Below are 14,594 nucleotides of genomic sequence, written 5' to 3' on the forward strand. Positions count from 1 at the left end.
ATGTTACTCTACAGATAAGCAATAAACTGAAATAGCAAGTCCAGACAGTAGTCTTTGAGCTATATTATAATGGGAAACATTTAAAGACACTCTATGGTTACAATAGAGGTTAAGTGCCATTTTACGTATATCAAATTTATGTTTTAAATTAAACTTTTCGTCACCTTCTAAATGTTATAAATGAAAATACCACAAGTATTGCACGGTACATATCTTAATTCACTACGTTTTTCATTAAATTTTCCCATTTTAAGCAGGAATTCATTTCGATCGCTATTAATAATTCTCAGGTCAAGAACTCTCTCAGCGCAAGTATAACGCCAGTAATGGCCGTCATTAAGACGCGTTATAAATCATCTGCGTATCGCGGTTGCTGCGTACATATTCATTCACATGTTATCATAAACTAAACGTACTTATAAGAAAAATACATAAAATAAAAAGCGAAAAAATAAGACGAAAAGTAAAATTTATAGATGCCTTACTATGCCCTAAACAAAAGTGGTGTGGTAATGGGCAGGTCATGTAGCAAGATACATAGATAAAAGGTGGATTTAAAAGACAACTGTATGGAAAGGACCAAGGGGAATAAGGAGAAGAGGGCGAAATGATAGAAGAAATAGAAGCGGCAGCAGGAAGCGAATGGAGAGTCAATTGGAAAAAGCCATAATTTCAATTCATATGACTAATAATGTAAAATTCCTTTAAATATAACTTTGCGCGCTATTGTGTGTGGCAGAATATGCGAACCTACGATTGTATCACCTTACACATTTTTGTAACATATTCTTGCAATAAATATTATTATTATTATATTTAATTTTGAAATTTAATATTGAAATCTTGATCCAAGGACGTCGAAATATATTGCCACTAAACCACGGCGTAGGTTTATATAAATTCGTCGTTTGAATAACAATCAATCCCTTTCATCCTTTGTTAAATATTCAGAAAAGATCTGTATTTTTAAATTTGTTTCACCTCGTTAACGTTACGATAAAGCCTTTGAACGAATTATTTACTCGAAACCTGTTAAAGATACTGAATTATTAATCCCGGAAACTTAAAATGATTTCAGTTTGTTGAAAGGATGTTCTAAGTATTTGGTATTAAATATTAAAAAATATACAAACTTAACTTCCGTTTAAAATTAAAAATAATTACATTTTCTTTTGCAAAAAGATTTTTAAAAAAATTAAAATATTTTTTTTTTTTAGATTTTTTTTAAAGATTTTTTTTTAATGTGAGTTATGTAACCTAACATCATAGTTAAGTTACATATATATTTTAGTAAATAATTAAAAGCGCAAACCAAATGCAATCATCGCACACTTGAAGCAAAAATGAGTTCTTTAGTTTTTCCAACACTCATAAAATGTAATATAAATCTCGTTTCCAATAAAGTCCAATAGGTCGACTACAATTATATTGAAGTGTCGCTTAGATTTAAGAACTCTTAAATAAGCAAAGTTATTTTTTTTTAATCCAGCGTCTTAACCCTTAATTTTATGTTAGTTATAAGCTCATGTTTTACTTACATTTATCTCTATTTATTAGTCTGTGCCAGCTACGCACGTATGTATATTTATTTTCGATTATATTTTGGTAAAAAATAGCGTATGTTATGGACAACGAAATGTAATCGGCATACAATGTGATACAGTTTGATCTGTAAAGAGTTTTGATTATATTGTATAAATATTAACAAAAGCATCTTTATAATATTAGAATAAATATTAGTTTATCCACCTTTCAATTCTTTATGTTTCCTATGCATCATTGCGTGTAACACAGCAAAATATTTATTATATATACACTAAAATGATCAAAACAGTTACGGCGCCATCCAGTGTACCATAAAGCGTGTTAAAAGAATAAAAATGTTCGACACCAGCAATTTTATATCGTCGAATCACTCAACAGCGTAGTAAATTCTATATTTTGATGGCGTCGTGAATAAAACCCGAGCCCTATTTAAGTGAAAAGTTCTTATTTTACACGCAATTAACAAGTTATTCGCAGTTTTAAAGGCTTTGAACATTTTATATACTTTGTTGAATTAAGATGGAAATATTAAATGAGTTTAAAAATTGAAAAGAACAAAGTTTTCTTTTTTCTCCACGTTCGATTGACATATTAAATAATTTGAACAAAATAATAGTTTGGGGAAAAAGTCTTTTCGCATTATAGTATGTATGAGCTTGTAATAAAATCTCTTTGGCTATACTATTTGTATCTGGCTCGTTTTGGTATCATTAAAAGTTTAAATTTTAAAGAAGATAATTCCAAATTCAAATTAGGAAAATGTGTGTTTTTTTTTAATTTTTTCGTACTATCAAGATGAGTGAATCTAATGAAGAAATTCGATACGTTTTAAAATTTTACTACAAAAAAGGTAAAGTATTTTCTGTATGACTTTACTCATGTTTTTAGTGACTAAACGTGAACAAAAAGTTATTATCACAACTTAATCACATATTTTTACACCTTAGCTTTTATTATAGCATAGGGGGCAAACGAGAGTTGGGCGTCCCCAATAAGAGAACTCATTGCAGCCCATAGACACCCATTTTAATGGGTGCGCGCACTGCCGGCCTTTGATGGAGGAGTACACTCTAACTTTGAATAGTTACAGGTCGTATCTGTCAGGGAAGAGCCCCACCAGTAGTCGATTCCACAGTACGCTAGTTCGCAAAAGAAAATGTCTTGTGAAGCGGAATGTGTTAGACTTCCAGCCATCAAGGTGATGCGGTTGATATTTTGAGTTAATACGGCTTGTTCGGTGATACAACGAAGCAGGAGGGATAAACCCAAACAACTCTTCAGATCACCCTTCATGGTACATTTTGTAGAATACGCATAGAGACGCATTGTCTCTGCGTAGAGACAGAGAATTAAGCGGATTAGTAGTACATTAGATATTGACGATTAGACAAGCTCAATTTGGTCAAAAGGAAGAACCTGGTATTTGAGGTTCTTCCTTTTGACCAAATTGCCTGGTATTTTACCGACTCTCAACAGACACAGAAATTAAAGCTTTTATTTACTTTCATAAAAAATGTATTTACTTACTCTGTTTGGAAATCACATTCACATATTTCCGAGACAATTAATCTAAATTTGCACAAAATTAGGGATCCATTAGGTAATCCCTTAATATAAAACCTAATGAGTATTGCGTAATTACTAATTAATCAAACAATTTTTAGTCATTAGTGGTAAATATAAAAGCGTGGACAATTCTAAAATAATTATCTATCATCACCAGCCGTCCGACCAAGAACATCATGAAGTGCATTGTAAGTTTTATATTTTTACGTACGTATATATTTGAATAATTTTAGTTAAAATCCTTAATTGGTTTTATTAATAACTAAAATAGTAAAAATTCATGGAACTCATATTCCGGGAACCAGCACTAGCTGATTTGGGTATAGGGATTTTAAATTCTTTTTTGTCTAATTAGAAAAATATTTTCATTTAAACAGTATTTTCATATATATAATTATACTTCCAGATTATCACCGTGCTAGCCTGCGTATTGGCATTAGATGCCATTCCACTATACGACCTAGGTTATGGCAGAGTCCCTGGGGCAGGACTAGGTATGGGCGCTGGGGCTGGAATGGGTATGGGCGCTGGAGCTGGAATGGGTATGGGCGCTGGAGCTGGAATGGGTATGGGCGCTGGAGCTGGAATGGGTATGGGCGCTGGGGCAGGGATGGGTATGGGCGCTGGGCCAGGGATGGGTATGGGGGGAGCTGGATTAGGTTTGGGTATGGGGGGAGCTGAATTAGGTTTGGGAGGGGCTGGATTAGGCATGGGCGGCGCTGGTTTAGGCATGGGCGGCGCTGGATTAGGCATGGGCGGCGCTGGATTAGGCATGGGCGGCGCTGGTTTAGGCATGGGCGGCGCTGGTTTAGGCATGGGCGGCGCTGGATTAGGCATGGGCGGCGCTGGTTTAGGCATGGGCGGCGCTGGTTTAGGCATGGGTGGCATTGGAGGTGCAAGTCAAGGTGGATATGCTAATGGCGCCAACTACGGTGGAGAAAGAGGAGCTTCCGGCGCAAGTGGGATCGGTAACCACGCCACGCACAATGCTGGAGGTGGTGGTTTTCACAATGTCGGATCTCATCATTCCAGTGCCAGCAGTGTGAGTATTATAGATCGTATTATTATATTATTAAGGTTGCAATTAAAGATTTCTTCGATATGCTTCTGACGTATAAATATACAGTTAAATATTCAGCAAAAAGCAAAGTTTTCTAATCAAGTATAGTATATAACCGTAGCATAGTAGTATAACATTTCTTCAGCGGCGTATTACTAAAAACTTTTCTTAAACAGGTGACCAACGTAGTAAACGACGAGAACCACAATGTTGGTGGTGGCTCCGGTTTCAACACTGGTGCACAAAATGGCGGCGGTTACGGCCAATTCCAAAATGGAGCGTCGCAGTTTGGCAACCAGTACGGTCGTGGTGGTGGATCTTCAATGCTTGTTTAATTTAAATAAAGCCCTAACAGCAAACAAATTATTTTTTCCGTTTTATCCAAATTTCGTATAGGTTAAAAAATTGAGTGCTTCGGAATATTAATTATTATTTTAACCTAATTAATAGAGTGAAAATTAACTAAAACAAAAGAATATTGAAAATAAGTTAATAAAATCATTAGTTCCACACTTTTACTCTCAAAATGATTATCCTGTATAATTTCAGCTTTTTGTATAATTCTTTGAAAATAAAAAATCATAATCAACTAACGTTTTATTAAAAAAAAACTTAAATTAAGTAATTTCACATACAGCTAAACATTATTATTTAAATTAGCTTTTCAAAATTTTAATAGAATAGACGAGTAAAAATACGTATATATACTAATTATTAATTATAATTTCACTTCTTAAAACAGTCTGTATATTAATTGTAATTAAATAAAAATACATATTTAGTAACAAAACATATTTCCTAAACATTTATAATTAACACTATTTATAATACGTTACGAGCAGTTGTTTCAATTTAAAAATCCTAAATTTTCTCTGTTTATCATTTATGCTTTTTCTATATCTTAGATAAGAAAACAGATATATTTTGAAAGCTGGTTTGCTTTTGTCAGTTTCTATAAAAAAAGTCTTGACCACTTTGACAATCGAAAACACTGGATTTACGCTATGCACATTTTCAATTCTTTCTCCAGCCTATTGAGAGTTAAATCTTTGTATTAACTGAAAAGACCAAAATTATACACTTAACTAAAATAATAGTATGGTTAGAGTACGACCAAACAGACTCCAGAGGATAAACCACTCCTTATGGAAATTTTATTCGTTGTTATAACAAAATCCCAAGCGAAATTAGAGAATTAACACTGAATAAATTCAAAACTCGTTAAACGTAAATTAATCAAAAAAGCCTTTTATAAATTTGACGAATATTTAAATGATCCTAATCCTTGGGATTGATTTGCTCCAGTTCAAATATTTATGACTGCTCTGCCTTACAATTTATATGACTCAAAACTTGGCGATTAAAAAGAGTGGCGAAGAGTTTCTTGCCAGTTCTCTTGCCCGCTCTACGCCCTTGAATTGCGAACTGGTAGTAAATGTAAATTTAGAATCAATTTAACATATTTTCTATTGACGTTCATAAGTGTACTTGGTTAGTTATATGAATAAAGTCATTTTGAATTTGAATTTATCATGTTAATGCGTTTTTAATCGAAACTGATTCTACCCCTCCCCCTCACCCCCAGGGGCCTCTCAAGGTAGTGGCTTCCCCAGAGTACATATCTGATACATGATACATATGTCCTTCTTAATTTTGTTTAACGTAAATTTCATTTGTGCAAAATATCCATCTCCCATACTAGGAACACCTTCCAAGTTGTATTAAAAAATTGTTGATTATTTTATAAATGTTGATTAATGATTAACCAACCAAAATGTATATTTAATGATATAGTTGGAATTGGGGAATATTTGAGTTTGATGATTTAATTGGTCTTCCAAGTACGTTTACAAATTTCGTATGTGTATGTTTGTCTGAAAATTTCTCAGAAATTAAAAGTAAATACCTACGTAATTAGACTATAAGAGATGTCAGGTATCAATATATAATATTTGTTTGATCATTGATCTATCGCATATCAGGAAATCCAGTGCAAAGGACGCAATGACCGGAAATTGACGAAACGGAAACCGACTAAAATTCTAGTTTGCAATTCACGTTGTTTTCAAAATTCAGATCACATCCTCTTTATGCCGAGTAACAACTAACAACTATCTGCATACAATTTGCAATGGCAGTTTTCCAATACAAAAAAAGGAGTATGTTGTATCACGAATACAGTCAAATCTGCCTACTGTTAGAGCTGGAAAATACAAGACGATGTTTATCTGCCCTTTATTGTATTCCTAATATATATAATACCTTTCGTTATGCGGTACATATACCAAAAACTAATAAGCCGATTAGGATGAAACTTGGACTGTTCCATAAGTATTATATTTTGTACAGGTGTTTGGCCTCAATCCCACCGGATGTTAAGTGAGATGCAACCTTTTGGAGGGTACGCCTGTCCAGCAAATGCCCATTTAATGATAGAGCTGATAGAGGACAAATCTTTGTTTTTAATTTATTTTATTATTATTTATTGCTTAAGATGTCATGTGGAACATGGTGTAATGGTTGCAGCTCTTTACAAACGTTGTGTAAAACAAAAAACTTGGCGATTAAAAAGAGTGGCGGAGAGTTTATTGCCAGTTCTTCCCTTCCGTTCTACACCCTTGCTTTGAGAACTTGCACTAAATGTAAAATTAGAAACATTTCACATCACATTCATAAGTGTACATTGTGATACCTATATGAATTTTGACTTTTGAATCACCGCTTAAATCAACCCATATTAAACTGTCTAGGGAAGATGAAAGGGGGCAACAATGGACCATCCAAATCGTGCAGTGCGGAGATGGAGTGGTCAAGAACGAAAGGGTGATCTCCAGCGTCCTTCAGAAGAGCGTTGTTTGAATTGATTTTACATCAAAAATCGGTACTACTTCCGAGAAATTTGTGAACAAATACACATTTCTGAGATTAATTAATTAATTTATTTATTTACACTTCGTTGCAAATAAAAGAAACACAATACATAAAAATTATAAGGGATGCAACGGGCGGCCTTATCGCTAATAAGCGATCTCTTCCAGGCAACCCTAGTTAAAGAGAAAAACTAAAAAAAAAAAAAAGAAGCATGATGCGTGCGAGAAGTGCAGAACCAAATGTTAAATAAAAATATATAAATATAGAACCTTAATCTAAGATAATACAAAAAAAATATTAATAACAAACTAAAAACTTAAAAACTAATCTTACAGATTCATGAAGAACAGCCTTAATAGAACAAATTCAAATATTATATAATTCCAACAACATACTTTTTAAATTAAAATCAGACAAACAATCGAACCGGTCAAAGCGTAAGTCCGAGAATTTGAATAGCGATTCTAATACCAAGTTTTGAAACCACAATATCCCAAGTTCAGGCGGATATTGAAATATCGTCGTTAAATCAAGTTTGCAACTGTCAGTTATAATTTTGAAATTGGATTTACAGAATAGCACTGCTAGCTGTCACTCAAAACAGTGTATAAAAATATATATTTGTTCTGGAACATAAGATACAAGTATAACTTAATCCACGTCATGAAATTTGAATAGGTAGACATCCCTACTCATCGACGAAGAAGACAGAGGGTGTAGGCCGAGAGAAAAAGCCGAGATTCAGAAATGAGCTTAGCGCTCGGACTAGCATAAGTCAAAAATTAAGTGCTTAGATAAAAAAAAATGCCATGTTATCGTTAAGTATACGCACTAATAGTCTTATCATTACGGATTATTAATGACATTTTACCACACTAATGAAATGGAAATTTCGAATCGGGGCTCCAATCGTTTTTTTAATTAATAGTCAGATAAAATAGCTGTTAAATTAATATAAAATATTGGACTTCCCTCGACTATTATTCAGTATCGAAGGTTCACCAACGAAAACATGAAGTGCATTGTAAGTTATATATTTTATTCTGGCCTTTTAATAACTGTATAATTTCATCATCTAATTTGTTGTTTAATGCAATAGATGGCGTTGGGCATGTGAAAAAACGCGATAGCATAACGACATCTTGAAAATTACCTAGTATTTATGGTTTGACATTTAATTTAATAGTATGTGATATGTCATTCCGTGATAGGTTGTTGTTCAATAACCTTACCAAAAACATTTTTCAATCTTTATGTTAGAAACTGAAGATTCAAATTAAAAAAAAAATGCTAGCCCAATTAACATTTTATTTAGTTTTAAAGGCCGTATTGATCAACTCTCGCGCACACTAACTGCTACTCTCACTCAGCCTCTAGACAGTGTTCATCATAAAATTTGCATTACAGATCCTTCTCATTACGGTTTGCGTTGCATCGCTCCAAGCCCAACCATTCTATCCAGGCTATGGCCTGGGTGTTGGTGGAATTGGTCGCGGCGGTTACCTTAATGGGGGTGGATATGGTGGGGGCCGGTACAACGGCGGCGCAAGTGGCCTAAACAACGCTGGTTATGGCGGATCCAGACTGGGTGGCTACCACAACCTTGGCGCTCATCATAACAGCGTGTCATCTGTGAGTATCAATCTACTAAATCAAAAAACCTGTCGCAAATATAATAATATACTTGATGCCCATGTACTTGGATAGTCTATAAAGCGCTGTAGTTTCTTTGAAGCTAAAGATGTACTGTATTTTGTCTCCAAAACTGATTTATTTTTTTACCTGAGGCTATAAAGATATGCTTCTATGTAAATATGTAAAATAATATTGATTTATTTCGTAATCCTACAGCTAAGAAAAATTATATATATAACCAATTACACTAAAAATATAGCCAGCTATGGGATACCTAATATTTCACTAAAAGGTTCAAAAGGTACAAATGGGAACCTAATTTGCCTGTGTTGTGTGATGGTGTAAAAGTGAGGGTAATTACGTGAAGATGTGTATGTGGTGTATGCTCATGATGCAGGTGATTTTGCGCTATGGATATTATTAATACTAATTTTAACCAAATTCCGCGATAGCAATAATATGTAATCCGTCCTTACAGCTCAACCGTGCCGACAACTCTGGGTACCACAATATTGGTGGCGGAAGCGCGCTGAACCATGGTGGTTACCTTGGCAACGGCTACAACAACTACTTGAACGGTGCCAACGGTTATGGCAACGGCTACGGCATGGGCGGAGGCGGAAGTGGATTAATTCTTTAAATAAATCCCTCTTATAGTTTTTGATTAATAAATTGTGCATTAATTTACTGGTTTTATTTTGAGCCTTTTGCATTTTAACTTGAGAAAGCATAGACATCGGTTGTATTTCTAATATGGTTCTTTTAATTCTTATTTATTTTAAATGATATGTTTCGAATTATGTTGATTTATGCCTATAATAAATTGCCTTAAACGCCAGTGTCAAAGACTGCACGAAGAAAAAAAAAGCTTTTGATCATACACATATATCTAACTATATCATTTAGAAGCAAACTTTATTTTATGGTTTTGATATAAAAATATGAGATAAAGCATTGTTGCCTTAGTGGTTTCACCGTGCGACTATCGTTCCTGGGTTCGTACGTTCGATCAGAGTTATCTATGTGCGCATTTAAGGTGCTCGTGCAGTGAAGGAAACATCGTTGAGGAAAACCACCTAAGGCCCAAAAAGTCGATAGTGTGTGTTAGCTGTCATGCCCAATAGGTGGAAAGGTGGTGGTGGTCACCTTACATGCCTATTAGAATTATTAATGTGTCGTTCTATCGAATTAGTAATAACTGTAAATGGGTAGTTCTATAATAAAAGGTTTTTCGTCTATGAAGGAGACGGCTAAGGAGAAAAGTTGGAGTTTTTCCATTATACTATTTAACGAGTTTTACAAAAATATGCTTTAATTAGACATTTAATTGTATTGTTATTTAATAAAGGACATTAAAGTGATGTGAGTCATTGCACAAAATAGCAACGTATAGATAAAAAAACACTTTTAAATAGATTGCCGACATAGTTACCTCTTATCGTAGAATCACCCAAATATAGAATAATGATGTGGAATAAATAAATAAAGGTATTTATTTGTCAAAAAAGATATGATAGTGGAACAGATATAGAATCTGAATCTGTTTTAGTGCGATTTATAAAAAAAGGCTTTTTGTCTTTTGCAGAACAGAAGACAGCTTCATCGAAATATACAGCGTTTTCATATAACAAATACTTTTATTTTCGCTGTATTCTCAGCCTTGTTTTCGCATTCGACTTTTCGAGACTCGAGTGTTAATTACACCGTCAGAGGCTCTCCTGTAAAATATCACTAAATGAAAAGCACCAAATTGCTTACGGAAAAACAGTGGCCCATTTCCCAGGCCTTTTTGTAAATACGACTTTATTTCGACGTATTAAGGTGTAGATTGATTTTCAGCGTGTAAGTGTTTGCAAATCACGTAAATAGAAACACTTCTATGGTTGAGAGCTTTTGTCCTTGCGAGCAAAATATGTGGAGTATAGCTTCACCCGAATTTGAATAAAGGGATAACGTTTTACGGGAATAATTACGTAATTTGGGACCAATGGTGCTTTTGATGTCAGGTTGAGGAATAAGTATTCTCTGTATCTTTATAGGTAAATTGATACATAATAACATAAGCGTTTCAACGACAAATTAAAAACTTTTTGGAATTGGATGAACAATTGCATTAATTTAAAAAAACTAATTGAAATAATTTATCTATACAATTACTGTCATATAATGGTTTTCTATGCAAAATAATATTTTTTTTTACTAAAAAGCCGTTTTGATTTTTTACAGCGGTTGTGATGTAGATATGACCGAAAACAAGCTTTTTATTGTTACTATTAAAACTAAGGTAACCTCATAATAATATATCATATAAATCATTTTTTTATAGAACATGGGGCAAGGGCAGGAGGCTCGCTAGATGTTAAGTGATACCGCCCATGGGCAACGCCAGAGGGCTTGCGAGGGCGTTGCCGGCCTGCAATTATTAACTATTTATACGTTTTACGTGTATTTGACATTTGAGCTGTTTGTATTGTAACTTTTAATTAATTGTAGGAATAACTAATTATAACTATATTAAGATCAATTTGGGTTTTACCACGTAAAGTTATTTAAAACCAATTATTTAATTACATTGAAAGGGGATAGAGAACAAGAAGTGTGCTTGTACAATACCCGGTTGCAATAGCACAAATAATAGTGGAAGGAGAGTGTATAATTGGATGGAGTTTGGTGGAGGTAGTTCTTTTAAAAGCCCCCCCCGCCCCTGTGCTGTTCTAAATGTTTGTAGGTAGGGCACACACGGGCGTCTTGCTCATCCACTGCGGACCGTAGCAATATGTGCTATAAGTGCGGAAAAGCGGGGCACAAATCTGCCAGACGTGATGAAGCACCACATTGCGTTGTATTTGCGAACGACAACATGTGCGGCGAATCACGTGTTGGGTGCAAAAAATTGCAACCGTACTGTAAAGACTTGTAAGGTGGTGTTAATGTAATGGAAGATGGTTGCTGTAGCAGCCGGTCACGGGGTCTCTTGGTAGAATGCTTACGCGACCCCAAGTTACCCCAACAGTGACATAATTGGTGGGTAGGGCTTTTAGAGCGAGTCCTACACTCTGTGCGGAAATGCATTCCCCTCAATAAATAAATAAAAAAGTTGAACCTATAGTAATCTATGTGGAAGTGATTGAGTGTTAATGTGTGGAGTATAGCGTTGCCGGCCTGCAATTATTAACTGTTTATATGTTTATTTGTATTTGATGAGCTTTAAGTTTGTATTGTAACTTTTAATTAGTTGTATGAAAAGTAATAAATGTCTAATAAAACCTATATTAAGATTAAGTAATTTCGGTTTTCCACGTTGTTAATTAAAACCAATTATTTAATTACATTCCAATTATGATTGATTTTTTATCAAATAAAAGGACAAAACAGATTACAGGTTAATTAAGAAGTCGTTGCGTAGCCAAGATGAAAGTCTTTGTAAGTATCTTAATATTATTATCCCATCTTGAATACATGCTTACCCATTTAGTTAAGAAATAACTGATATAGAACTGTTTCATAATCATTTGTCAATCTTATTTCTTATCCAGCCTTTAGTTTTATTAAAGAAGTTTTATTTAAATGAGTCAAAACCATAAAACCATAGACAAATTTATTTTCAGGTACTTTTTGTTGCTTTCGTCGTAGCGTCAGAAGCTCTACCTTTCATGGGTCCGTTGGAAGCTAACCTAGGTCAGGATGCTTTTGATGAAGGTTTGGATCCTTTAGAAGGAATCGGAGCTGGATTCGGCTCTGAATTAAATGATATCATACAATCAAGCATTGCTATGGGTTTAAACGGAGCTGGTGCTATGAATGCTGGACTATTGGCGGCTCAAAATGGTTTGGGATATGCTTTAAATGGCGGCGTTAATGGTCTTCTTGGTGGTTTGGCGTTGGGAGCTTTGGGAGCTGGGATGGGACTTGAAGATGCTATATAAAACTATGTGTTATCTAATGCTTTCGAGGTTATTTATAATGTTATTAAATTATGAAGATATGGAACGTTTTATTTTAATCATTATCTGGTAACAACGAGTGAGTTGATCCAACCTAAACAACAATTTTTGTGTTCGCTGACACAAAATATGTTTGGCCTGTTACGTAGGAACATTGGAACTTCACGTGCTGCACAATGTGCTGTGTCAGCATTTCCCCCAGAACCTCAATGAATACATTTATAAGATTGTATTCTTTTATTACAATTAAAATTTAAAAATAAATTGTCTTTTCCTAACCTTCGGCTGTGGCTCTTGTTATTAGACATTTGGTGTAAACCTAACTCACACAACGTGTTACCGCGACATAGTGTACATCAACCCGAACATTTGTGTAGGATATTTTATTATTTATATTAACTAGCCCTTTTAACAAATCTAATGCTGCGTGCATTTGATTCCAGCGTAATTGCTTTATTTTTAAGTGTTTTCATTGGACCCCTTAACAACTCTTCGAAAAAACGTACAATTAGATATAAAACTTATAGAACAAACTTACTCACATACAACAATGTTCTTACATATTAAAATTTCTAGCTGCAAAGAGGAATTTACCTGAAACAAAAGAATCGTGTTAGATTTCGTTTACATATCTTTTAAAGCACAAGTCTGCGTTGGAACCAAGATTCATATCTCACAAAGCATTAAATCTTAGTTTTCTCAATTACTTTTTAAGGAAACTTAGATTTATTTTCTTACGCACGCAACTTTCAACAGCAGTTTTCTAATGCAAAAAAGAAGTATGTTGTTTATCGTTTACAGTCACACCTGCCTGCCGTATTAGCACAGGCAAATGTTAGGTCGATATAATTATTGAATCTAATTTTAGAAGTAATATTAAAAAATTAAACCAACTTCAACCAATCAACATTATTCTCCACATGTCTCGGAAATGCGTGGATTTCTTAATACCACTAAACCGATATTGATGAAAATTTAATGTAAATAGAACCTAGAAATCTATATGAAAGCTGCTGCCAACTGATGAATTTCCGAACCAATTTCACTTAGGGTCCTTCAAGAACAGAGCGTACCAATGCTTAAAAGGCAGGCAACGCACTTACGATTCCTCTGGCATTTAGAGTACCCATAGGCGGTAGGTATTTCCGAACCCATAGGGTCTTCAAAGAGCGTACCAATTGCCCCGTTACAAAAAAAAATTTGGTTCAAAAAGAAATTAGAAATGAGAATTTCTTTCCGATAAATTAATGGACACAAACAATATCACACATGCGCATCACATTAAAAAAAATCTTATTAAAAGGATATCAGTAAAGCAAATGACCAACTGTCATTAATAAAATATAACATTCATCTTAAAAATCAATTAATCATCTAATTACTATTTGATACGAGCCATCTATATAAAATTAATTTAAGATCAATCTAGATCACTTCAGGTGCAACCGTTCATTTGGTTGTCAAAATGAAGCTGGTAAGTAATTTTAAACATATTTCTTTTTGTATATTATATTTTCATTATAAAGCATGTATCATGGATTTTTTACGCGAGTACTAAAATTTATATAAATGGCAACATATTGTTTTATTAATAAATAAAAAGCACTCGAAACGTTGACTTGTTTTAATAATATATTTTACATTCACAAAGAAGTAGGATCTAGTATGTTGTATCTAAGCATTAGCGAGGGAGTGGGCCTAGCTTCACCGTGCGACTCTGATCTCTGAAGTTGTAGGTTTAATTCTCGGTCGTGCATCATTAAATGCACACATAGACATATAATCCATATGTCTATGTGTGCATTTAGTACTCTCTTGTACCATGAAGGATATCGTAGTGAGGAAAGTCTTAAACCCAATAATTCGAGTAGTCATGTAATGATCACCTACTTCTCTTACAAAAAACACATTATCACGAAACAAATACAGAAATCTGAGGCCCAGACCTAAATGGTGTGAACTGTGCGTTTTAA

At 34.1% G+C, this 14,594-nt stretch overlaps 2 protein-coding genes across 2 annotated transcripts in view; one reads left to right on the plus strand and one right to left on the minus strand.

Annotated features, from left to right (window-relative positions):
* LOC125059336 (calsyntenin-1) overlaps positions 1-14,594 on the minus strand; it is a 159,774-nt gene that overhangs the window by 54,748 nt on the left and 90,432 nt on the right. The gene's annotated exons all lie outside the window — the stretch shown is intronic.
* On the plus strand, positions 7,972-9,361 carry LOC125059338 (glycine-rich protein HC1-like). Its single transcript, XM_047663716.1, has 3 exons — positions 7,972-8,066; positions 8,450-8,674; positions 9,156-9,361. Exons 1-3 carry the CDS (start codon positions 8,055-8,057, stop codon positions 9,315-9,317), a joined length of 399 nt encoding a protein of 132 aa, XP_047519672.1. The 5' UTR covers positions 7,972-8,054; the 3' UTR covers positions 9,318-9,361.

This window comes from Pieris napi, chromosome 19, assembly GCF_905475465.1.
Source record: "Pieris napi chromosome 19, ilPieNapi1.2, whole genome shotgun sequence".
In the NCBI taxonomy this organism is placed as follows: domain Eukaryota; kingdom Metazoa; phylum Arthropoda; class Insecta; order Lepidoptera; family Pieridae; genus Pieris; species Pieris napi.

Bases quoted from the DNA above. Each gene is read 5' to 3' on its own strand.
- LOC125059338 (XM_047663716.1), top strand. The intron at 8,675-9,155 runs GTGAGTATCAAT...CCGTCCTTACAG, and splicing joins ATCATAACAGCGTGTCATCT to CTCAACCGTGCCGACAACTC.